The sequence below is a fragment of the Xenopus laevis genome, chromosome 2L (genome assembly GCF_017654675.1).
Source record: "Xenopus laevis strain J_2021 chromosome 2L, Xenopus_laevis_v10.1, whole genome shotgun sequence".
Lineage (NCBI taxonomy): Eukaryota > Metazoa > Chordata > Amphibia > Anura > Pipidae > Xenopus > Xenopus laevis.
Genome location: NC_054373.1, coordinates 98,329,485 through 98,357,082, shown reverse-complemented (window position 1 = coordinate 98,357,082; position 27,598 = coordinate 98,329,485). Strand labels below are relative to the sequence as shown.

At 36.2% G+C, this 27,598-nt stretch overlaps 1 protein-coding gene across 4 annotated transcripts in view; it reads right to left on the bottom strand.

The window, feature by feature from the left end:
- Positions 1 to 370: 370 nt before the first annotated feature.
- dtx2.L (deltex 2, E3 ubiquitin ligase L homeolog) overlaps positions 371 to 27,598 on the bottom strand; it is a 46,577-nt gene continuing 19,349 nt past the window's right edge. For 3 of the 4 annotated variants that reach the window (XM_018246864.2, XM_018246867.2, XM_018246865.2), the window contains 8 exons: positions 26,499 to 27,072; positions 24,795 to 24,853; positions 16,458 to 16,601; positions 9,409 to 9,476; positions 6,946 to 7,104; positions 3,591 to 3,752; positions 2,512 to 2,601; positions 371 to 1,449 (listed from right to left, as the gene is read on the bottom strand). In XM_018246864.2, the coding sequence (XP_018102353.1) occupies positions 1,225 to 1,449; positions 2,512 to 2,601; positions 3,591 to 3,752; positions 6,946 to 7,104; positions 9,409 to 9,476; positions 16,458 to 16,601; positions 24,795 to 24,853; positions 26,499 to 27,072 (1,481 nt within the window). In that variant the 3' untranslated portion in view covers positions 371 to 1,224. The remainder of the gene's footprint in view (positions 1,450 to 2,511; positions 2,602 to 3,590; positions 3,753 to 6,945; positions 7,105 to 9,408; positions 9,477 to 16,457; positions 16,602 to 24,794; positions 24,854 to 26,498; positions 27,073 to 27,598) is intronic. The other variant, XM_018246866.2, reaches the window with a different exon arrangement.

Genomic DNA, 27,598 nt, shown 5'->3' with positions numbered 1-27,598 from the left:
GGGCAGTTGGCCTTTAAATTAACTTTTAGTATGATGTAGGCATTGATATACTGAGACAATTTGCAATTTTTTTTATGGTTTTTCAACGTGCTATTCAGTAGCTCTCCAGTTTGGTACTTCAGCAGCTAACTGGTTGCTACGGTTCTTACTGAAATTACTGCCTAGTTGCCAGGGTAAATTAGAGACTGGAATATGAATGGGCTAGGGCCCGAATAGAAAGAGAAGGAATAAAAAAGCAGCAATAACCATAAAATTGTAGCAATAGTTTTTTTTGATGCTGGGGCCAGTGAGCCCTATTTAAAAAATGTAAAGGCAGCAGAAGATGAAGGCAATTAACTAAAGTACTATAAATAAATACATAAAATAAATAACAAAGACCAATTGCAAGGTCTCTAGGATAATGAAATTCTAACATACTAAAAGTCAACTTAAATTTGAACCAACTCTTTTCGGTGCACAAACCCTGCATATTTGGTTTCAGTGGGGTAGGAGCCATAGTAAAAGCTTCTTGGTATAACTAGGTAGAGTGACTGCCTTGTAGATCTGTTCTGCACCATCCAGCAGCAAAACATGGGCCAACTTTGAAACCATGCAAGTGCTCAGCTCAAACAAGGAATAGCATTGGTCTGCTCGATTGGCCCAAGTAAGTGTATATAAATGAGACTAGTTAGGTTTTAGGTCTCCCGATGCCTCGAAAAAACGTACCGAGAAAAGGCAAATGAATGACAACATCCTGAAACGTAAAAGTACCAGCCTACAGAGTGAATTGAAAAAATGAAAGAGAAGGTCTCGATTGGGTAAAAAATAGGGTTGGGGTTTTTAACAATTCCATCATCGTCAGTATGTTGTTACTAAAGAATATACGCTTCGCTTCATTGGGGCCATTATCAGCTTACTTAAAATATTGGAGAATAATCTGATTGTGAAATGGAAACAAAGACTGCCATGAAACTCGGCACTGAAAATCCTTTCACTCTCCTGTGTGTGTACAAAGATGAACAAGATGGAGAGTCCATACTGACTAAACCCCGTCCTGCAGGGATGGTGATATGAACCAGCATGTCAGTCATGTACAAAACAAGGCAGACTTCCCCAGCGGATTTGTAAACCTCTTCAAGACATATTGCTCTACTGAAAAAGGAAAACTCTAATCAAACTTTAAGGCCTCATTTAACTGAATGCTCCCCTAAAAGACAGCAAAAGGCAGCCAGCGGAATAAAACGGTCACATTTTCAGGCAATCTTCGGTGACTCCTTGAGCAGCAAGCTCTGCGATGACATTGTCCAGATAATTGGGGTCCGGGTAGCCATGTCCGCTCATGTTAGAGATCATTTCAGTCTTGTGGTGGATTTCATTCCACACTACTGTATCAGATTCCCCTGTTGTGCTGGAGACACCAATGGTAAAAATCAGACGCCTGGCCCAGGCAAGCTTCAGCAGCTCGAGTACCTGAAAAAGGTAAGAAAATCTCTTTAAAGGGTAGTCTTCCCTTTATCATATTGCTTAGCATAGGCTGAAGTCTCAAAGGTTTAGCTTGGAATCCCTAAAACATTATTACCTGCAGAATAATAAACGATCCTTGTTTAACATAGAATAGTCACTTCACTTTCTATACATCTAATTAATGCTCCTAAAAATAAAAATCCATTTATATATCTATATAAAACACTGATGTCCACATGACCTGCTTCAGAGGGACAAAAGTAGGGTCCACTCAGACTTGACTCCGGTTATGTTCAATTAGTCAGTCTGTTAAAACTCTGGCCCAACTGTTCCAGACTGTACAATATTACATCAGATTCTGATCAGCCTTATGTGAGCAGGGATGGATTTATGTAAAGGCCAAAAAGATCTGTGCCAAGGGGATGGCAGCGTTTTATACACAAGAGCCATCCCAAACTATAAATAAAGGTTTTCCAGTGTATTTGATTTCACAATTTACTGCCAATGGCTTCAAATTTCATTTGGTTAGTTTAATAAATGACTTGATTTTATTGTTGGCTGGGGGCAAGGATCAACCTGGGGGACACCACAACCCAAAGTGGTGGCATAAAAGGAGGCAAAATAGTAACACTACTGAATATGTGAGTATTGATTTGTTTTGTCTTATAAACAGTCCAGTGACATTGTGTAATTTCACATAGCTTTGTGCATATGTTTTGTGTCTCAAGAGTGCCACCTTGTGTTGCCTTGCTGATCTACATAAAAGCTTCAATGTGCAGCCTCTTTTCTGAACTATGGAAGCAGATTGTTGCAGAAAGGAAACACCACTAGATCACAGCTTTGTGTATTGTGGCTGTGGTCCAAATAATGTGCTCATACAATCTCTGTGTAAGGTAAATATGTAGCCCTACAGTTAGTTGCCAACATAAAAAGTCCTATGAGGACTGGGCAGTTGGTTTAAAAGTTGCATGGGAAATGCACCTTAGCAACAGCTAGAGGATAGCTAGTCTTTTGAGCAATTCAAGGTTTTAAATAAAGCAAATTAACAATGAGGTGATGAATACTTACCAATCTGCCTTTGTCATTGTCTGGAAGGTAGCAGTGGCGTGGAAAGCCTCTGGCTGAGTATGGCTTACCGGGATTTGGGTGCCCGGGCCCCTGCAATAATAAAGAATTATTCATTTATATGTTCTAAAGCCTCATTTTAAAAGGGTGGTTCACCTGCAAGTTAACTTTTAGTATGCTGTAGAATGGGCAATTCTAACCAGCTTTTCAATTAGTCTTCATTATTAATTTTTCATAGTTTTTTAATCATCTGCCTTTTTCTTCTTACTCTTTCCAGGTTTCAAATGGGGGGGGGGGATCACTGACCCCAACTAAAAACAAATACTCTGTAAAGCTACAATTTATTGTTACTTATTGTTGAACTTTCTGTGCAGGCCCTCTCCTATTCATATTCAAGGCTCTGAATCAAATCAGTGCATGGTTGCTAACCCTTTCAACCCTAGCAACCAAATTGCTAACATTGCAACTTTTAGTATGATGCAGAGGATGTAGCGGTGAACTACCCCTTTGAATTCTTACAATAAGGGAAAAAAACAAAAACTGTGAATAAGGGACTGATTTATCAAAACTTTTAGTATGACGAGGATGTAATGGCCCTTTAAATTCTTACAATTGCAAAAACATACATTTTTTCTCAAGAAAAACATGGAGAAAAAAAGTGAGAGTATTTTATAAAGCCTCAAATAGTTAAAAATTATTAAAGAAAATAAACCACACAAAAAGAAGACAGAATATAAGTAAAAGCTTGTGAGGTTGTACAATATAGAAGTCAAGTCTCTAACAACTTTATTTATTTCCCAGTTTATTAAAACATTCTAGATTTCCAATCTCAATGAAAATGAATGGAACTATGTGATTCCCCAATAGCATGCAACTCCCTTTCCATTAAAAACAGGGGGGATATGTGTTTTTTCCACATTTGCAGTTTCTCCCCACAAACTCTAATTCTGATAAATCTACATCTTTAGAAAAGGTACAGCATTTACTATTTTATTCGCAATGATACAGTTTACTGTTATGGTCCTTTTCATTGCTTCATTGTTTCTCTGAGGGAACATTCACTGAAAGAAGATCGTTTGTACCTGTGTTCCTGGATATATGGTGTACACAATATGGATAGTGCCACAATCCTGGTGGCCAGGCAGAGACTGGTTAATTAAGGAGAATTCCATATTTCCCTTTGGCTGTGTTCCAGTCTTCTCTCCATAAATTGTTTTACATGCTGGGCACTGCAAACTGCCATCCTATTAAAAAGAAAATATGAGTTCAATAAAATAAAGCTTGCAGTGACGACTACCCCCTCCCCCCCCCAATAAACTTGTGGAATAAACAGAGGTGTGGTTCAAAAACATTAGCAACTACAACAGACATTGGTGCAATATTTGCTCCAGGCTTCACCTTTGTCATCAGGCCCTTTCCCCCCCATGTTCGAAATGTGCCCACTGAGGGGTAGCCCCATTTCCCCCCCCCCCTCTGGTATAAGAAAACCTTCGGGTGGGTCCAGCCCAGGTGTCAGTGGGCCATTCTACTCCCCCAACAATTAGTCCTTGTATACCAATACAATGGACATATCCGATTTCTGTTTGATATCAAAGAGGAGAAATGGAGGGAAGAATAAATGATACAGGTATAGGACCTGTTATTCCAGAATGATGTTTCCAGAATTTGGATAGCAATACCTTAAATCCACTAAAAAATAATTTAAATGAGAAAATTAAACCCAACTGGATTGTTCGGCCCCCAATAAGCATTAATACTATCTTTGTTGAGATCAAATACAAAGTACTGTTTTAATATTACAGAGGAGAAAAAAGAAATAACACATTTTAAAGGGGTGGTTCACCTTCAAGTTAACTTTTAGTACACAGTAAAACCCCTATTTTATGTGTTTCAGAAGACCAGAAAAAAATGGTGTAAAATCCAGGAAAATTTAAAATCAGGTAAATGTGTTATGCATAATATATAGGTGGGACCACAAAACAACAATGTAAACGAGGGGGAAACTTAAAATCAGGGGATGTAAAATGGGGATTCTACTGTATTATAGACTGGCCAATTCTAAGCCACTTTTCAATTGGTCTTCATTATTTATTTTTTATATTTTTTTTTAATTATTTGCCTACTTCTGACTCACTCCAGCTTTCAGATGGGGGTCATTTAAACAACAAATGTTGTAAAAGGCTACAACTCTATTGCTACTATTTATTACTCATCTTTCTATACAGGCCTCTTCTATTCCTATTTCAGTTTATTTAAATCAATGCATGGTTGCTAGGATTATTTAGATCCTAGCAACCAGATAGCTAAAAGTGCAAACTGGAGAGCTGCTGAATAAAAAGCTAAATAACTCAAAAAATGAAAACCAATTGCAAATTGTCTCAGAATATCACTCTCTACATCATACTAAGTGTAAGGGCACACAGGCAGATTCGGCGAAACAAATCTACTCTTCTTCGGGGTGACAAATCTCCCCGAACTGCCTTTCCCTACCTTCCCGCCGTCTATAATGAAAAATCCACAGCAGGATGGCACTCGCGTCGCTTCGCTTTCCGAAGATGCCCAAAGTTTCCTCGTGAGGCAATGAAGCGACGAAAGTGCCATCCTGCTGGTGATTTTTCATTATAGCTGGCGGGAAGGCAGTTCGGCGAGATTGTCGCCCCAAAGAAAAGGCGATTAGTCACCGGGGCGACTAATCTCCCCAAATCTCCCTGTGTGCCCTTACCCTTAAAGTTAATTTAAAGGTGAACAACCCCTTTAATTATTATATTAAAATGGAGTCTATGGGAGATGGTCTTCCCATAATTTGGAGCTTTGTGGATAATGCATCCCATACCTGAATAATGTAAGAGAGGCTAGATGAATGAAGAACATGAGAACCCAATCTAACTCTGTTTAACTCTAATAACATAGAACACTGTATTTCAGTTTTTTTCAGTTATGTCTTTATGGGAATAAATAGTTTCCTTTTAAAAGTAAACGTGAATGCATCTAGACCCATTTAACTAACGAAAGTTCTGGCCAGGGTGAATAATGTAAAACCATTCATTTTTCGCTTAAATGTTTCAATTGGCGGTAGACTCCATTTTAATCAAATAATCCAATTTTTTTTAATATATTTCCTTTTTCTCTGTAACAATAAAACAGTACTTTGTGCTTGATCCAAACTAAGATATAATTATTGGAGGCAAAATCAACATATCGGGTTTATTTAATGTTTAAATGATTTTCTATAGACAATGTATGAAGATCCAAATTATGAAAAGATCAGTTATCTGAAAAATTTCAGGTACCGACCATTCTGGGTAACAGCAGCACAATTGAGAATATTTCGTCATCTATAGAGTTTGAAGGGTTAGGTTTCTGCTGTGATATGCACTTGATTGATTTATTATTTTTTATTAGTTGAAATGTTAAACAAGCCTGTAACTAAATCACAGAATTGAGAGTGTTTACGTGTGTAGATACATTTTCTCTGCTCACCTTTGTATCAAAGAGTCAAATTGTGGAAGATGACTTAACCGAATAATGCGAATGGAATAATATTAATTGCAGGGCATCTACAGTATAATATTCATTGTCATAACATTTGAGAACAAGCTGGCTCTTTTCTTTCTCTAAATTAAGGTTATACAGGTAAGATAGTATACCTTCTAGCTAATATTTTCTTAAGATCTTAATACACATATGGCTTAAAGGAATTGTTCAGTATAAAAATAAAAACTGGGTAAATAGATAGGCTGTGCAAAAATGTTTTCAATATAGTTATAGTTAGCCAAAAATGTAATGTATAAAGGCTGAAGTGACTGGATGTCTAACATAACAGCTACAACACTACTTCCTACTTTTCAGCTCTCTTGGTTTACACTGATTGGTTACTAGGCAGTAACCAATCAATGACTTGAGGGGGGCCACATGAGTCATAACTGTTTGCATTTGAATCTGAGCTGCATGCGAACAATCAATTGCAAACTCACTGAACAGTTATGTCCCATGTTGCCCCCTTAAAGTCACTAATTCAGAGTTATAGAGCTGCAAAGCAGGAAGTTGTGCTCTAGCTATTATGTTAGACATCCAGTCACTCCAGCCTTCATACATTACATTTTTGCCTAACTAACTATATTAGAAACCTTTTTTATTTTTCACAGCCTTTGTATTTATAAGTTTTTATTTTTACACTGAACTGTTCCTTTAAGTTATTGTTGCTTATTCCACAAGATTGGCATATAAATAGGTGAAGCCAGGAAGGGGTTTGTGTAATAAACTTTCGTTCGTTTTTTTGAAGACACACCATACAGGTGTGAAATGTGTCAAGCACTGGATATGCTTTTTTTCTTAATGAAGATCTGTTTTACTAAACAGATAAAGAAAACAGTGTACATTTTATAACATTAAAATGCCATTAATAATATGAAAGCATAAACAAAAAGTCTTCTGTACCTTGTTCCCATTGTTATACATGGCTAGCACACATAGCTGATGAAATGTATGGCCGCACTTCTTAAGTTTCCCTACTGCAGTTGGCTTGATGTTCTTGCTCTCGACAGCATCGCTGTATCCAGAAGCAACATTCAACGTTTCCATACAAATTATGCAGTCCTGCAAAGGGGGGAAAAAAAGTTTTAAATTCTAGTGAGAGCTTCTAAGTAATTTTTTTTCATCAAGTTTGTACTATGAGAGGTTCAAAGAGTAAAGCATTAGTGCACCTCATTGTGCATAGGCAGTATATTGGAGCAGTGGTGGGGTCTTGGGTTTAATTCTGATTGGGGCAATATCTGCAAGGGGGTTGTATGTTTTTCCTGTATCTGCATGAGGTGCAATGGTACACTGATTTTCTTCCATACTCCATAGACATACAGGCAGTTAACTGGCTTCTAATTAATTTGAGCTCTACTGGTGTGGGACGGAGAAGATGGAAATAATGTCTGTAAAAGTGGCGTTACATTGGTGATATATAAATAAAGGGTAATAATCAACATACAAGACTTTTCTCCTCCAAAGTCCATTAGCCACGCCTAAACATTGTGTAAATGGATAGATCGTGAAAATTCCCATAAAATTACAGGAATCAAACACCATTGTATATACATGTAAGTGCTGGAATAAAGAAAACTCAACAGAAGTCAAGAAGAAATCTGATGGCAATGCATTATATAATTGTTCTTAATTATACTTTATTCATAGAGCACTTGCATAATGGTTGTACATTTTTGGATTGTGGAAGCCAATCAGAGTATCCAGAGAAAAAGCCGACAGGCATGAGGAGACAGTCTTCTTTCAAACAGTTACTTGGTTAAGCTCAAAAACAATTTAATCTCTGAAGTTCTGAATTTGTAATTTTCAGTCTAAGGTGTAAGCAGGTACCTTTCTACAGTCTGGGTGTGAGTATGAACTTCAGAGATGTATAATTACTCCTCATCTTCTCTATGGTTACCTCGTCACAAGCATATTCAATCATTCACTAAGGCTGCACCCCTTCTCTGAAATCTCTTAAAACACATTTCTTTAAAGAAGATTAGCCTCTTCTAGTCTAGCATTCCTTTCTACTAAACTATATGCTACTACCACCTGATAAATGCAATGCCCATCCATGCTTCTTGTGGGTTATCTAAGGCACTTAGTTTTCCTAGGAGCAGTAACCCATAAACTCTATTAAGAGTCCTCTTTACCTCATGTAAAGACCTCAGTTACTGATCTACTGAACATTCCAGATGAGTAATGAAACCAGTCCTAACAATTGTATGGGTCTGGCCCATACAATTGCATGATGGGAATTTAATTGGTATACTGTTGGCCCAAATAAGAGTGCAAAGTTAATAATAATAATAATAAGTCACAAAGTCGTGACTACGTGAGCTCCCGTTCAACATATAGTAAATACATCTGTCCTGATAGGAGTTGTATGTTCCAGGATGACAATGTTCTGCATCCACAGACATCCATTGGCACTCCAGTAATAGAAATCATAGAAATAAATAGAATGTGCAAACATAACATATGCTCAGTCAAAAGAGTTAATCTTTATAAATGCATTGGATAACCTTTATTCTTGCATATCAAATGCATTCAAATTGCATATCAAATAGCATAGGAATGCATTCAAAATAAGAGATCCCCTACTTTAGAAGATACCAGTAAAAGTATATGTCCTCCCTACTAATTCTGGTGATGCTCATCTATGTTTAGTCAATTTTTTTATTTTTACAATGTGGGGTGCGATTGCCCTACAAAGCAAACAAACAAAAAAAAAATCATCATCAAGGGGGTCATTTATCAAAGGTTGAGTTATAGAGGTTTGTGAGGATTTTTGTATCTCAAATGAACTCACAACTCGAATGGTTTCCAATTTAAGAAAAACACTCAAATGGAAAAAGCTCGAATCAGTGAATTTGGGGTGAAAAAACTGAAAATTTTAATTAATTGAGTTTTCAGTGGGAAAAAAAAAAATCGAATTGCTTGAATTAATCGAGTTTTCGAGAGAAACCCACAGAAAACAAAAATCAGAGCATCATGAATACTATTAACATCTTCAAATGGTTCAAGGGACTTCTGCCACTGACTTCTACATGACATGAACAGGTTTTATTTTTTTTTTTAAAACCCGAAAAAAAAATTGTTTTTCTAAACCCCTGAAAATTTTGAGTTTTTGACTGAAAACTACCCTTGAAAAACTGAAATTTTTCAGGAGAACACAATTCGACCTTCGATAAATCTGCCCCTAAATAGTATGTATTGCTGTTACAACTAATTAAAGAGTTTTTTAAACAGACCTTAGAGCTCATTTACATCCACAGAATGGGCATTGGTGAAATCTACCAACTGATTTATAGATATAAAAGTTAACACAGAAAGCTGCAGGAGGGATACAGGTCTATTTTGTACAGCATTGCTTTAAAATTTTACCTCTTCGGGCGGCTTTTCTACATTCTCCAGATATTTCTTTACAACTTGCTCAGGCTCAGCAGCGATTCCTAAAGCAGAAACAAAGCTTACGGTTTAGATTCCCAAATAAGAAATAAAAAAAGAAAAGTTTGTTTTGCAGAGTATGGATTCACACACACTAGCATTAGTAACATGTAATTTAAATTGAAGCGTACTACCAAGCAGCATTCCATGTTGGAGGTGCAGTTGGTGCTCAACCACATGGCTCGATCCCAAGGAGCACAAGGTAATACAGTGAATTGTGTTTCATTACTCCCATCAAGATGCATCACACATAAAGCATGCCACGCATATATACTGTATGCTTAGAATAATACATTTTTCAGCTAAGCTCTTTTTCACCAAGACAGAGTTTTATGATGAAAATATATAGTTTTACATATCTCAATGTTTATAAGTCGTATGAGTTCATTCGTACCACATTTGCTTTGTATGTAAGTATAACTTTATTTATATAGCACTACTGGGATTCGCAGCACTGTGAAACTTTAATGAGTCCTAATAGCTCCTATCTGATTGGTAGTGACAGCAATCCCTGGGTGCATGAGGCAATATACATTATGACAGGATTGTAAGTTAAATAAGGGCCAATTAAGCCAAGGGAGAGGCTAGTAAACAATGTGGTTCTGCCAAGCTGTCATGGTAGGGCACAGAGAAATCCAAATTATCTACATGGTAATCTAGATTATCACTTTTATTGAAACACTGAAGAGGAACGTGGTATTTTCAAATGCATTTGTGAGAGTTTTATATTTCAAACAGAATTATTTGAGGGCATCAAACATTTTTACTGAATCACAGATGAACCTATTTGAAAAAGCTGTTATATAAGGTAGACAGTTGCACACGTACATCACATGACCATTCATGTATGTACAGGATACACGGTAGATAATATAAACTGTGTAGTATCTGATTGTACTCTACAGAGCTTATCTGTTATCTGCTGTGTAACTTTTGCCTTTTTTCCTTTTTCAGTTTTGAATGGCTGCCCCCATGGCTACACAGCAGCTTGTTTATATAAACTATAGTAGAATGTCTGAAGCAAATATACCAGTTGTTCCAGTGCTGAGCAAGAGTACATTATATTTTAATTATTTTGAAACACTTTAATTTTTTGGTATTATTGTCCCTTTAATCAGAAGGGACTTCCTGAAGACAGTGTGGACTTACTGCAGCAGTTCATGGAATGCTGGGCAATCAGGACATATCTGTATAACATACATTTCCCCGAAGGCAACTCCAGTCCACACAAACAAATCTTAAAGCTTTTTGAAAAGTAAACATAATTTCAAGCAACTTTGCAATACACATCAATTAAAAATTATGCAGACTTTTCATGATTTTTAATGGTTTGGAACAGCCCCCTAAGCCTAGCCCCTCTCCTACTGATCGGTCTGACTACATTTTTGAGCTGGGCGACTACTGTTACTTTGTATCTACAGCCATCTGTCCTCAGCCTGCATCCTCCAAACCCCACAATTCCCTGCACACATGATTTCAATAAGGAATGGAATATTACATTGCAATGCATTGTGGGTTATGTAGTTCCTGCATGCTGTCTTTAAGCTGTGGAGAAGTTGTTACAATTTGTAACATCAGTGTTTTAGTCCCTCCTTCCCTGTCAGGATTTCAAATGATGAAGAAAGAGAAGAACTGTTAAACAACTAGATTTTAGCATTAACGTTCAAAAAATCGCTCCTTTATTAAAGTTCCCCATATATCTGCTGTGGTCCCTGTCTGTAAATCAACTTAGTGGTGGGCATATCATAATGGTCCTGCCGGAAGCGCAGTAGGAGGGGGATAGCCAATCACAGCCCTGCAGTCACACATGCAAACACAGGCTTCAGCTCCCTATAAGGTCAGCATGGCTGCTGATTGGTCCCTATCCTATAGTGCAATGTGCTGATTACTGCCAGCTGCCCTGCACAGCCTGGGAAAGGAGGCAGCAGGAAGTGGAACAGATGGGCGGGACTAGTAGGGTTTTTGCAAAGATAAAAAAATGTAATTTAATCATCTTGAAACACTACTTTTTAAGTACTTTCAGTCTATAGTTAAAATAGTATAATGCATTTGCACATTATTGTTTTTTACAATGTGCCCTATTTTCACACCATCACAACTACTCCCATAAGTAGTGAGCAGATCCTACCTAAGGAAAAAATGTTTAAAATTACAATGATAACACAGGTCATGACTGATTTTTCAGTCACATAGTCATGTACAAGATGCATGAGTTATATGCAATCATCATGATTTATATAACTTCATCTAGTTTCACAATGACTTACCATAATATCACAACAAACAGGGGACTAATCATAATATAACAAACAAGGGATACACCAAGAAAGAGGAGGATTGGAAGGTCCTCCTTGCAATTATATTGATTATATAATGACATTCAGATTAGCTGGCATCAAAGATTAGTCATAACCTGTTACATGAACGAGGATCTTGGCCTATATTCTGATAAACTATTACTCCCCTCTATATCTGACTACCCCTTTAGGTTATGCTGCAGAGTTCCATTTTATTTGTTTCCAGTTGATCTGGTACTGCTATTGGTTGACTGATAAGTAAGCTGTTGTGATGCATTCTGCTTCTGTAAAACTACATGGAATGCAGCTGAGCTACATCAGCATCAGTGTTTTTTATTATTGTCAGTTTTAAAGTGATGGCCTGTCAAACCTATCCCTTTAGAATCAACATACCAATAACACTGAACGACTGATTAGCAGTTAGTACAGATAAAAAGTCAATGTCTGCATAGAAAACAGCGCAGTCTAGTAATCAGTAACAAAAGTTGAAGAGAAAAGTTTCAGGAAAAATTGATGCATAAATATCTGCTCTGACTTGTTTTTTGTTACAGTCTCTTACCTAAAGCTGGTCATGCATGTTTGGCGAGATCCAAACAATCGGATTGGTCTGATATTGCCCAGTTCAATGTGGGTATACTGGGGAAATATATATGTGTATTACCAGCTTAATGCAGGATTTCTAAACCTGTCTGAGAAGCCTTTGGAGAAAGAGGGTTAAACCTTGTTCCTTCTGGGTCAACCGTATAAGTTCAGGTTTCCTGCAAGTGAAAAGCTCAGCCCAATTGGGAAGAATTATATCTGCACATTCAGCATCCTACCAAAAATAGTTAATCTTAATATCCCTGCTATGGATTGCTAAAGAAATACTGACACAGGTTCTTCATCAGCTTTTACCAGACACCAATTGCGTTTTACAGGATTTATTAAAAAAAAGGTTACAGTACACCTAAGAATACAGGCAACATAAAACACAACAACATAAAAAGACAGGTCGATGAATTATTCATGGCCCTTCTAGAACATTCCATTTAGCAGTAGACTGTGACAAACTCTTGGAACAGGGTAGTCTTTAGACACCAAATATCTGTGTTCTTGTGACCACCTCTAGACACAGTCCCATAAATGGTAATGCCCCTCGTATGCTTTTGCTTGCTTCAAATGAAAGGTTTCTTTAAGCTATTTGATATTTCCTGTTTAGCCACAAGGTTTCCGGTTATCTATGTTTAAGCTGCTGCCTTAGCACACATACTTGCACTGTGCCCTTCATTTTCTTCAGCCAACACCACATCCTGTGTCATGTGATAATTCACTGTGTGGAGGTAGCTCAGCTAAGCAGCAAAATAATAAAGTCAAGTGCATTTATTAAAATCAAAGAACAGGCTACCCATTGTATTAAATGTACAATCAAAGGACAATGAAGCCAGAATCAATTCTAATTTCTAATTCTAATTGCTCACATGAATATCGCTCTCTACATAACACTAAAAGTTAATTTAAAGTTGAACAGCCCCTTTAAATGTATGCAAAATTCACAATTTACCTGTAGTAAGTAAGTAATACACTGTACTATAAATCCCTGTGGAGAACATTTTCAACTTTTATGAAATTAAGAGAAGGTTAAAAAAATATGATCTAATGCTATTGGCTTTCTAACTGGACACAGTTTGCAGAGAAATGCACATAGCACAATAAAAGGATTCTTGGGGGGTAAGTTCCCCTTTTTTATGAATACTATAAAGAAATTTCTCACACATGATTCTGTCCATTGACGTAAGAATATTAGATTTATTGACATAGCCGTTTTCATTGGTGTCAATTCCTACACTCTTTATCCGTTTTGAAAAGGCCGGTGGTTGTAGTTCTGCAGTTTATTTGCACAGAAAGTACGAAAGCTCAATTTGTGAGATCATTCTTATGTAGAGAACAAACAAGAAACAAAACAGATTCCAAAACGGCATTTAAGTATTTATTAAACGGACAGAAAACACATTGGGTGCAAAACCTTTAGCAAATATAAAAAAAATTGTTATGTAAAAACACTTGCTTTCTTGAAAAAAAATAATGTGTTTTTTTCTAAAATTACTTTATTTGTGGGACTATGGTAACCTGAAAATACAGACCTGTCTGCCTACAGAGCCCTAGAAGTCAGGTTGATGATTGCCTATGGGAGTGTGCAGTGACTGGACTCAGGGTTAAGCCGCTGGACCTGTACCATCTCCAGAATGTCAGGCTGAATGTGGCACTGAAAATTATACAGGAAAACCACTTTTTCATATCAGTGCCACTTTCAGCCTGCCATCATAGCAGGGAACCCTAATACACTGTAAAAAAAAAAAAACACAAATGGTGCCTGGATTCAAGGAAATACTACTGTACTATGGTATACTTTAAACCTCTAATCCTTGTGTAATGGCTTTTTATATACATAAATAAACACCCAGACATACATATTTATTAAACAGGCAGTTCAGATAGGAGTTTCTTTTCAGACTTTTTCCTTTAACATGTGTAGGATTATGAACTATTCCCATAGCCTGGAATTGATGCAGTTTAAGTGTTTGAGCCTGAAAAGGGAAATTTACATTAGAGAATAAAATGTGCTGTTAAGCAGATGGATGTATAGAACAATGTTTTTTAAAGGGATACTGTCATGGAAAAACATATTTTTTCCCAAAAAACATTAGTTAAAAGTGCTGCCCAGCAGAATTCTGCACTGAAATCCATTTCTCAAAAGAGCAAACAGATTTCTTTTTATATTCAATTTTGAAATCTGACATGGGGCTAGACATTTTGTCAGTTTCCCATCTGCCCCAGTCATGTGACTTGTGCCTGCACTTTAGGAAGGAATTACTTTCTGGCAGGCTGTTATTTCTCCTACTTAATGTAACTGAATCAGTCTCAGTCGGACTTGGCTTTTACTTTTTAGTGCTGTTCTTCGATCTTACAGGCAGCTGTTATCTTGTGTTAGGGAACTGCTATCTGGTTACCTTCCCATTGTTCTGTTGTTAAGATGCTGGGGGGGGGGATGATATTACTCCAACTTGCAGTACAGCAGTAAAGAGTGATTGAAGTTTATCAGAGCACAAGTCACATGACTGGAGGCAGCTGGGAAATTGACAATATGTCTAGCCTCATGTCAGATTTCAAAACTGAATATAACGAAATCTGTTTGCGCTTTTGAAAAATGGATTTCAGTGCAGAATTATGCTGGAGCAGCACTATTAACCGATGCATTTTGAAAAAAACATGTTTTCCCCATGACAGTATCCCTTAAGTTAATGACATATTCAAGTAACACTATACGTATACACTTCCCTGCTCCCCTGAACATTATTACTGCCTGTGTTTTCTCTCCGTAAAGGGGTGGATCACCTTTAAGTTACCTTTTAGTTTGTTATAGAAAGTCAATTCTAAGCAACTTTTCAACTGGTCTTCATTATTATTATTTTTTTAATAGTTTTAAAATAATTTTCCTTCTTCTTTTAACTCTTTCCAGCTTTCATCTATAAACAAATGCTCTGGCTACAAAATTAGTATTATTGATATTTTTATTACTCATCTTATTCAGGTGCTCCCCTATTGATATTCAAATTTCTTATTCAAATCAGTGCTAGGATAATTTGGACCCAAGCAACCAGATTGCTGAAATTGCAAACTGTATAACTATTTGATAAAAAGGTGAAATAATTCAAAAACCACAAATAATAAAAAATGAAAACCAATGGCAAATTGTATCAGGATATCACTCTCTACATCATACTAAAAGTTAACTCAAAGGTGAACAACCCCTTTAAAGATAATAAAGGCTCACTTAAAAACACAACCACAAAGTAAAACATGCCAGATGTTGCACATTTGAATGGCACTTGTAATTGCACCCATACCTCTGCCTTGCACTAAGTTCATCCTGCTCTGATGAAATTCATGTAAGGTGCCCACCTGCTTCAGGACGGGATACTTTTCCTTTTGTGTATTATGGGTGCTATGATACACTGCATTGTGGGTCAAAAAGCATGCCAATGCATTGTGCTTGTAAAGGAGCCTTATAAATTGTTACTTCCACTTAGAGGCACATTTATCAATGGTCAAATTTCAAATTAATTCGAGTTGAAAAAAAAATCTAAATTTGAATGGAATCGACCCGAAAACTCAAATCGAATTTGATTCAAATTTAAAAAACTCAATTTGAGTCTTTTCTCCAAAAAAAACTTGAATGTCAGGAAGGTTGCAAGCAATTTAAAATTGATCCCTGGACATCTCTCGTTGACTTAAACAGCCATTCACAGGTTTTAGGTGGCGAATTGTCGAATTTGGGTTCTTAAAGGGCCAGAATATGATAAATCTCGAAAATCTAATTTGAGTTTCTAAAAAAAAATCTAATTTTAATAACTCCCTAGTTGAATTTGACCATAAAAAAATTCGAAATTTTCTATTCGACCCTTGATAAATTTGCCCCTTAGTGTGATGATAAACTCAAGAAAGCAAAAATAGCACAATTGGGAGCAATAGGTTAAATTTTAACAACAAACACAACAAAAAAATGCCAATTGTGCCAACTTTTTATGAATAATAAAAAGATTAACAAATGTGGCATCAGAACTTTACTCCATTCATTCATTCATTCAAAAAAAAAGTAATAAGATTGAATATCTGTACAATGAAACAAGTTAAAATATGAATACAGTCTACCTTTCTTAGATTTCCTCAATCTCCTAACTGAGTTGTGATTTTTATCAGGTTTACTGTTCACGGGCGGGTTGGAAGGTGGAGGTGGAGGTGCAGAAGTAAAGCGTACGGGGAACCCAGCTGCAGACATCAGCATAGCCGTCATGCCTTTTGGTGCACATGGAATGGACAGACATTCAAAAAGAACACAGTGGGGAGGGAGAAACAAAATGAAATAAATAAAACAAATTCAAAATAAAATGAATTAAAATAAATTAAAGGTTTAAAAATGAAAAAAAAAAAAAAAACAAGGAAAAATGCAAAAGGATGAGAAAATATATATAACATGCAGTGAATCCCACAGAAATCTTCACTGAATAGTACTGTGCACGGACTATAATTTACTAACAGAGGGGCTAAATTGCAACAGTGCAATTGCCCATAACAACCAACCAATCTGAAGTCACTGGTAAGCACCTATAGGTTAAATATCTTAGGACTGGCTTGGCAATATTCTAGCAACACCTGCATATTGGGTTTTAATATTTCTAAAAAACGTTTATTTAATAGGAATTGTTGACAGCACGAGACTGCACCTCCAGCTTTTACATTTCAAGTTTATGGAGGAATAATAATTTCCCTGTGTGCCATTACCCGACCCGCGGGTGTAACTACAGAGGAAGCAGACCCAGCGGCTTTAGGGGGGCCCAGGAGGTATAGGGGGCCCTGTGAGGACCTAATTAATTAGCAATTCATTTTAGTTCTTAAGGGTGGTGGCACACGCTAAGATTCCGGGAAGATTAGCCGCCCAGCGACAAATATCCTCTTCTTCTTTGCCTCAATAGGAAACTTTGGGCGACATCGGAAAACCGAATCGATCAGTGCCACCCTGCCTTCGATTGACATTCTTGCCGGCGGGAAGGCATTTCTGGGGAAGAAGTAGCCTGAAGAAGAGGATATTTGACGATGGGCGACTGATCTCCCCGGACTCTTCGCGTGTGCCACCACCCTAAGAGGAAAGGAAAGTATGGGAATACAAATTAAATGAAAACTTTCAACTCTCTAGAGAAAGGACTGAACCTTGGCCTTGGATTTGTGGCTAATTATGTGAATTAAGAACTCCCTGCACCAAGTCAGAAACACAAACAGTTGTCGGGACACTAGACTAATTACTTATATGGAATTCCTTTTACTTCACACCCCATTTATTTAGCCCTAATTTATGTACAGCCACTTTGATCTACATTATCTTGTACCTTATCTGTATATGACTTGTTAATACCTCACACATAGATGGACATTCCTCTTGGTTAGTCATTTGACCTTTGAGCTGAATGTTGTATAAATATCAGAGAACACCACAGCTTCATCGTATTCAGCTTGAACAAGGAACTAAAAACTTCTGAAAGCTTGCTATGATTATCTTAGTTAGCCAATAATGGTATCACTTTATAGCACCTGTTATTTTTCTTAACATATATTGGTAAAACAGGACAACCTTTGTGTGTGTGTGTGTGTGTGTGTGTGTGTGTGTGTGTGTGTGTGTGTGTGTGTGTGTGTGTGTGTGTGTGTGTGTGTGTGTGTGTGTGTGTGTGTGTGTGTGTGTGTGTGTGTGTGTGTGTGTGTGTGTGTGTGTGTGTGTGTGTGTGTGTGTGTGTGTGTGTGTGTGTGTGTGTGTGTGTGTGTGTGTGTGTGTGTGTGTGTGTGTGTGTGTGTGTGTGTGTATATATATATAGCCACCCCAGTAACATCTAGTTACACAGCTGCCATTACCCTTCAGCTTCAATCAAACAAATAAAGCCTATTGTAGTTACGAAGCTCTTATGCTATCTTGTTTACCATGCTTTACCATGTTTACATTAATTTCCTAGTTTCTGCCAAGTTGCAACAATTTATTTTCTGTTTCAATTATTTCACCATAGAATGGATAATGAGGCACAGGAAAAGAATTTCATATCTTCAAAATACCAAAACAACAATGATTCAAAGAAAATGTGTGAATTTGAAATAAAATCGAGAAAGGCCACTTACAGGTAAAGCGCAGGCACGAGCTATAGTAACAAAGATTGACGATGCAGTCTGAGAATAGCCATAAGAAGGCCATACACCGGACCTTTAGACCAAGTCAGCAGAGTATCTTACCTCTGATGGGCCCATCTGAACAATATCTGGTCAAAAGTCTGCCATATTTCCATCAGGGGGGTTTGATTTTCCAGTCGGAATGGGGACCACATCTTCCAATGCTCTGATGGCTCCTATTCCCATGGTTGTAATCCAATAGTTTGGCTTTAGGGGGCAACGATTGGATTAAAGCCAGATATAACCCACCTTAGGTGGGCATATTGAGAAAAAGATCCACTTGTTTGGCAACCCATTTTAATGTCCATGCTGGAGACAATTTAGATCTGGCCATAAACCATGCCATGGGCCATTACCCTTCTGGCAGATTGTCATTTTTTCTGCTGGTGTATATACAGGAGCTGAGGAAAGCCAATCAGCTGCTTTTTGTACCGTGTATGTTTGTGTATGGAAAGGCACGGGAAAGGCTGGTGTTCAGCCGAAATCTCAGTTTATTGCCTACAATGATTTATAAGTCCCGTGAGTGCAGTCTTCTACATTTTTGGTTTGTGTTGCCACCCGGGTGTGAGTGCCGATGTATGTTTGGATAGTGTATATATATATATATATATATATATATATATATATATATATATATATATATATATATATATATATATATATATATATATATATATATATATATATATATATATATATATATATATATATATATATATATATATATATATATATATATATATATATATATGGTATATATCAGCATAGAAAACTCATGTGTCATTAACCTTATAGAGATTCAATAAATAATTTGTAAAATAAAAAGATGACAGCAGAGCAAAAAAAAACCCGCAAGATATAAAGGAGAAATTTAATTTTTAATCAAAGCTGGCTATTTTTCTGGTAAAGCCAACACATATTTCACCTCAACAGCACTGTCATTGTGCATGGCATGGCATGGCATAGGTAACAAATACATTTAACAGTTTTATTTAAAGGGGTTGCGCATCTTTGAGTTAACTTTTTGTATGATGTAGAGGGTGATATTCGTAAACAATTCACAATGGGTTTTCATTTTTTATTATTTGTGGTTTTTAAGTTAGTTCATTTTTATTCAGCAACTCTAGAGTTTGCAATTTTAGCACTGGTTACTGGGGTCCAAATTACCCTCGCAACCTTGCATTGATTTGAATAAAGTGACTGGAATGTGAATAGGAGAGGACCTGAATAGTAAGATGTGTAATTAAAAGTAGCAATAACAATACATCTGTGACCCCCCATTTGCTATTTGGAGAGAGTCAGAAGAAGAAGGCAAATAATTCAAAAACTAAAAAAAAAACAAATTGAAAAATTGCTTAGAACTGGTCATACTATAACATACTAAAAGTGAAACTAAAGATGAACCACCCCTTTAAATACAATTACTCCCATTTAGACATACGGCCCTCACACATGGCCCACCTCCTGAACTGCAGCAACCTCACTCATGAAACCTTCTCAGCTCCATTGTTGAACAGGAATAGTGCCTGCCGTGTTCAAACATTTCGCATCCGCTCCCTTGTAACATTTGCGGATCATGAGTTATGAGTATATATACTAGAAGCCAGGACCAAACAGTTTTTTTTTTTTTTTTTTTTGCACAAATGCTTGGTTTTTGCAATCAACACCAGGGACTGAAATTAAAAAGGCTAAACATGCTCACCAACCCTGCTGCACAACAGGGCCCCACTGCAGGGCTAAGTAACTTGCCATTACATTGCATATAAGTATATATGTTGACATAAGAAACACACATTTAAGCAAAGTGCAGTCTTTTTATATTATAAGGTACTGAAGAATTAAAACTACAACGCTTATTACTTTAAATACACTGCATTACCATTTTTACATCAAAACATTAATTTCAAATGCAGTTGAACATTAAAAGATAAAAAACAGCAACAGCAATCCAGGAAACAAATGTCACAAATGTTCCCATGCCATTAAATCTACTTAATTCAACACAGAAAAAAGCAAGCTAGTAGTATATCAAAAGACAGAGACATACTATAAAAGAATGGTCTAAATGTGGATAAGCAATGAAACGTATTCAGGTTTTTGTTTATTGATATGTCTACTAAGTTGATGGACAAAAGGTTATTTGGGTCTCTTTATAAATTTTGCATTACATTTTTCTAGAGAAACCCAACCAGTGAGATGGTTAAAGAATAAAAAAATAGCAGGCTTTATAAGTTTACCGACAGCCATGCTGTCTAAGGTGGCATATTTATCAAAATTATGAGACTAGAGCTCACCACAGAAAAATTCACTCACTTTCTATTCATTCCTGTGGGATTTTTAGAATCCGATTTATCAATGGGTAAAAGTTAGAGTTCACCAATTGATAAATACAGCTCTAAAAATCCCACAGAAATGACTAGAAAGTGAGGTGAGTTGATAAATCTGACCCTTAGGGGATTATTTATCAAAGGTCGAATTTTAGTGCGAATTTTTTTTGGACCTTGCATGAACTCACAACACTGATTTAAGAAAAAACTTGCATGGAAAAAACTTGAATCACTGCATTTGAGGTTAACAACACAAAGGGGCAGATTTACAAAATTCGAGTGAAGAATTCGAATGTAAAAAAATTCGAATTTCGAAGTATTTTTTGGGTACTTCGACCATCGAATTGGTTAAATTCGATCGAATTCGATCGAATTCGAACGATTCGAAGTAAAAATCGTTCGACTATTCGACCATTCGATAATCGAAGTACTGTCTCTTTAAAAAATACTTCGACCACCTACTTCGGTAGATAAAACCTACCGAAGTCAATGTTAGCCTATGGGGAAGGTCCCCATAGGCTTGCCTGTGATTTTTGATCGAAGGATTTTCCTTCGATCGTTGGATTCAAATCCTTCGAATCGTTCGATTCGAAGGATTTAATCGTTCGATCGAACGAAAAATCCTTTGATCGATCGATCGCAGGATTTGCGCAAAATCGTTCGACTTCGATATTCGAAGTGGAACGATTTTAGTTCCCAGTCGAATACCGAGGGTTAATTAACCCTCGATATTACGACTATTGATGAATCGGCCCCCTAAACTCGAATTGATCAAGTTTTCTGCAGGGAAAAAAAACTTTAATCATTCGAATTGATTGAGTTTTCAAGCGAAACCCACCACAAATAAAATTTGAGTTTTTTTAAACCCAAAAATTTGAGTTTTGCAATACCCTCAAAAACTCACATTTTTCAGGTTTAATACAACTTGACCTTTAATAAATCTACCCCTAAGTGTATTATATATTATTATAGAAATCTAAATATACTATATCGATTTCATAACCAGAGACCTAAATAACCATTAAATATAAACCATTCTTAGCGAAGGGATTTATATCACATGACTGAAAATTGAGTATTATGAAAAATAATATACACCCTGTTGTAAAAAATTAGGACATTAAAACCAACCAGTGAGATGGTTAAAGAATAAAAAAATAGCAGGCTTTATAATGTGATTTCATTAGGACACGTTTACAGACAGCCATACTGTCTAAGGTGGCGGTTTTATCAAAATTATGAGACTAGAGCTCACCACAGAAAAATCCTGAGCTGTCCTGTAGTTCTATTGCACACATCTATCATGAAATCCATCTCTGCTTCTCATATTCTTATACAGCATTAAATGACAGGTAACACAATATTCCCTTTATAGAATTGAATATAGAAAGCACTGACTATAGAAAGAACATAAAAAATATGTTAATCTCAAAATACCTTTCACATGGATTTGTATTTCAATTTATTTAACGCGATTGTACTTAGAACAGGACAATTATTATTATTATTAATGCACCACACCCAATTCATATCACAGGCTCAATGGCTAAGGTTATAGTGCAAATAGTGTTTCAGCCACCCCCATCCAATATCTATGTAAATACAGACTGTAATTTCCAGTTGTAAGCATTCAGCTTTTATCATTGTGTTTACCGACGTTATGGCAACAATGATGCATTTAAATAAACAACAGGCATTTCTCAAACCATTTTATTTAAAATGTAAAAAGGAAGTTCCCAAAAGTTTGATCCAAATGAGTTATCTGTGGGTATGTATTTATCTATATTTTACAAGAAAAGATTTTAGATATTAACTGACTACACAATAACATTTGGGATTTGGATGAATCCATGAATGTGCTGAAATCGTGTATATTCTTTAGATATTTCAACCATTTCAACAGCACCTGTCAATTAGTTTTAAGACACATTTAAAGAGGATAGAGTGCAGATTCAGGATTGAATACATTTTGTACCCATGGGCCACCTATATTTATGTACTAAGCTCTTTCTACAAGGCTCTAGTCCCTTTACGTTGAGATATGTTATTGGTAATGTACAGCTATGAAGTATAATAAAACAAAATTGCTTTAGTAACAATGTTACCCATAAGAATGAAAAGCAAGATATCTTTTAGAAAACTCATCCTAAGTAATTTCCTTTGCATTCGTTGGCAAGTTAAACAAGATCGCTGTAAACTCAAAATACAAAATAAATAGATTCTAATGCAAATTTCACTGAACGGCCTAAGGCACACATAATATTTCTCTGCTGGTATATTTCAAAGAAGTGCTCAATATTCTGCATGCCTCCTGTCATTTCTATACATGGAAGATACCTGTCAAAGCTTGTCATGTGGGGCTTTTTAGACCATAATTGCACATCTAATAATTTTCAGTTTTTATTACACAGGCACATTAAAACTATTCATATTTTGATACCAGCCAACAGATACAACAGATAGTCGGTAAAAAAACATGTATGGACAGGAGGAGATTATTAGTTATAAAGCTTCCCTTCTAAATATAATTACAGCAAAAACATATCACTACAAAATTGATACCACTGCATGAATTATTTAGGTCAGGATCTACAACGTACCCCTTAGCCAAGGCACTTCTTAGCTCTAAAGAAATGTATCTATTCAGCTATAAACTACAAGCAGATGACTTGTAAACATGGCATCCAACGATTTCTTATTTATAAGGCAATTTAAAGTTATTTTGTAATGTGATTTGCACCCTGCTCTTGCACTAAAGGCCCATGAATACAGTGCTGCCGGGTTATGGAGTTATGACAGTATTTTAAGGAGCCTTGTCCTTATCACTGGTCTTTAAAAATCCAACGTGAAGTGCCAAGCTCAGCTAAGCTCCAGATGTTGGAGTCTTTGTAAATGACCCGTTGGATGGATAAAATGTCCTTGTCTGTGGTGATCTCCAACTTCACTCTTTGATAACTATACCCATGTGTATAAAGGGTAGCTCATTTGTCAGGCAGCTCAGCCCCTCTAGGACACAATGATACCCAAACAGTACAATAAAAATATAAAATGAAAAAAGATAGTGAATGCCCATAGTGCAGATTATACGAAACCAGTGTAAACATGTATTTGTATAGAATATACTCACAAAGATATAAAGTGCATATCCGATAAATAACACTCTCCACATTCTCGCAGGCCAGCTTTCTGTTTCATGTTCACATGGGTCAAAGCATCCATAGCGGTGAGTGGGTATATTTTATTAAAAAAACATTTTTACACTGGGTTCTTTTAATCTGCACTATTTTCTGTAATAATAAACAAATTAAATGGCCTCATACAACTAGTAAAGCTTTATTGGGTTGTGAAGATAACTATTTCAGATATATTATAAATAAACAGACATGTCAGCATATTAGATGGTGAACTAAAGGGCTACTGAAACTGAAGGGGAGCAAAATCTCTACATAAATATGATCATACCAATTCAACTATTGGATACAAACCTAAATAAAGAATATTCATCATTCTGTCTGTGGTACAATAAATGATCGTGCATATAGAATATACAATGCTATGTGTTTCTAAATATAAACCAATCCTAGTGACTCCACATACCAGACCACCAAAAGCAAATGGTGCAAGCGAACGATTATACCTTTCTAGTTTTTTTGATGTTATTAAGCATCGGCCAAGACATGAGAACCATGTCTCAGCATGGTTTGTCCTGAACATATTTTTTGCCTATTGTTTTAATTAGGGAATATGTATGTTGTTTTGCCATTTCTTGAAATAAACAGGGTAAAATCTGAGAAACCTTGATATAACTAATGTTGTAATGGGGGGGGGGGGATATTGCCCTTCAACACAGAGCCACAGAAAAAACAACTGCAAAATATACCAACACCTGCCTTTTTGACCAGTAGAACTACAGTTATAGTGCAGACACTGTGAACGTAAACATTTATTATATTACCTGCTAAGGCTTGTTTTGTAGAGCTTTGCTTCTGCATGTTTACTGGGACAGACGGTATGCTTGAAAAGGAAGAAAAAAAACATAACTAAAGTAAAGGAAAGATTGCAGCTTCTGCTAAACCAGAAGAATAAAAAAACCACACACAAGTATATACAGGCAGCTGGATTCTATAGAGTGCAATTCATTGCTTTAAATGGTTCAGTGAATGAGCATGAGTAGAGTTACAGGTGTGAGCCTACAAGAGAGAGAAGGGCAAGGAGAGGAGCAAAAGAAAAGGAAGAAATGTGATGCTTATAAAAATGCACATACACAATAAGATCTACTATAGTAAGGGAACTTGAGGTTGATTCACAAACACTGAAAATTATGTGAACATAATGTCTAAGCATTTTATTGGCTAGAGTAGACTGAATAGAGAATATTTAGTGGCCATTTTTATAAAAGGGGGGAAAAATACATTTTCATCATTTAAAACTGTAACCAGTGCAATAGTGAATAATATGAATAATAATAGTGAGTAACAATAATTATAATAATTAACTCTGAAATGAGGTTAAGCCTTCATTATTAGAAGTACTAATGTTTTTAAAGTAAATTGCAAAAGCAAGCCCACTTGGGAAAGATGCAATAGTACAATATGACTGATAGCAGAAGTTAATAACCGGTATGGTTATTTAGGTTTCATGTTTAATTTGAAAAGGGATTTATTATACAGATTTGTAATTGTTGTGCGTTTATCCTCTTTAACCAATAATACATAGATAAAATGTGAAAAAAAGAGGGAGGACAAGAAGGAAAGCAGACAAGGGATAGAAGAAAAATAAGATTGCATTAAAGTAAAAATTAAATGTGTACAATGAATCTGGGGGAGAGATAAAGGTCATGTGAGATAAAAACCAATAGGATAAAAAGGGTAAAAAGGAAAAGGTGACAAGAAGGCAAGAGGATAAGAAAATTCTGAGATGAGATGAAACAGGAAGTGAGAGAATCTCAAAAGAAGGAAAATGGTGGAAAAAGCAAGAGAGGATGAAGGACGACATTTGAGAATTAGAATAAAGCTGGTAAAAATGAGGCAGATGGTAAAATGTAAGATGTAAGGGAAGAGCAGGAAACAATTTGTTTTTCAAAAAGCTAGAGCAAGTTACTTGTAGAGATTATAAACTGCGCTATAAAGAAAAAAATGTATAACGTGCAAGTTAGAACTAGATTATACTATTTGTAAGCATAGGTTTATTATTTAATGTTCAGCATTAAAAGGGGTTCACATTTAAGTTAATGTTTAGTATGTTATAGAATGGCCAGTTCTAAACAATTTAGCAATTCATCTTCATTATTTAATATTTATAGTTTCTGAATTATTTTCCTTCTTCCGATTCTTTCCAGCTTTCAATTTTTTTTAAAAACAAAACAAATGTATGCTACTTTTTATTACTCATCTTTTTATTGAGGGTCTCTCCTATTCATATTCCAGTCTCTTATTCAAATCAATGCATAGTTGCTATGGTAATTCAAATCCTAGCAACTAGAACTGGAAAGCTCCTGAATAAAAAGCTAAATAACTAAAAAAAACATAAAAAAACCCATCTGCAAAATATCAAACTCTACTAAAAGTTAACTCAAAGGTAGACAACCCCTTTAATGCTTTAATATATATTATGGCATTAGCATTGCACCATTGCTTAATGGGATAGTAACTTGATTTACCTGGTTCCATTAGATGATGAAGGTCCTGGAAATTGCAGAGGGACTGGAGATGTTAACCAAGTGCTATTAAGTTTTGGTGTGGACTTTGAACTGGCCATGGATGGCTTTGGATAGGGTACATAACCAACATTAAAGGATGACACAAATGAAGTCCTAGACAGTTGGCTACCAGAGGAGGTGGGCAAGTTTATCATGGAGTGTCGGTGTCGTCCAGATATAGGACCTGCTGCACTGTTGGCTAGGCACTGATGACAAAGACATGCTGCCGATTTATGAACAGGCCCCATCGCTGATGTTAACGGATAAGGAATGTCCGCTCTTCTCTGAATTTGCCTTCTAAAACCGGTCATTTTATTTGTTTGAATGCAAGAGGTTAAGTCAATCTGGTAGGGGAGTCCAAATGCTGCAAGATCCACCAATGGTCTACCATTACAGTAATTTTCATCTAAATAAATGGTAATTGGCATTTCATAAACTGTCCAACATGCTTCATCATTCATCCATTCCCAGGAAATTCCTTTGGCTGGTGCAGAATCTGATGGATAAAGTGATTTCCTCACGCTTCGCATGGTTCCTTTTATTTTAAACAAATAGAGAAAATTATTAACACAAGAAGACAGTGTCTGCTTACATAAATGTGCTGACATTGCAATGTGCATTTTAACCCTGCAAATAAAAAAAAGCTTATTGAGATTAATGCCACAAGCTTCAAATTTTAGGGATTTTTCTTTCACTTATGGTATAGTGAAAGATTCATGAAAGGTATTAGTCAAAGTCAAGTTTAAAAAAAAAAAAAAATGTTTCCCCTACCTACCAGGTAACACTTGCACTTTTTCGGGGTACGTGCCTGCACTGTACACAAAAGAGGTCATGAACCACTACAAGTGCAGTGTGTAAAGAACAATTTTGGACACAATTCTCTATGTTTTTTACCCAGAATGCAGCAATGTTCCTACAATTCCATCATAATAGTGGCTGATGCAGCTAAACACACATTTTGAAGAATCTGACACAAGTAGGTAGCATGTTTCTTATTCATACAAAGGCAGTCATATGCTATTCTAATGAATTTAGGTAAATAAAAATAAAACATTTTCTAA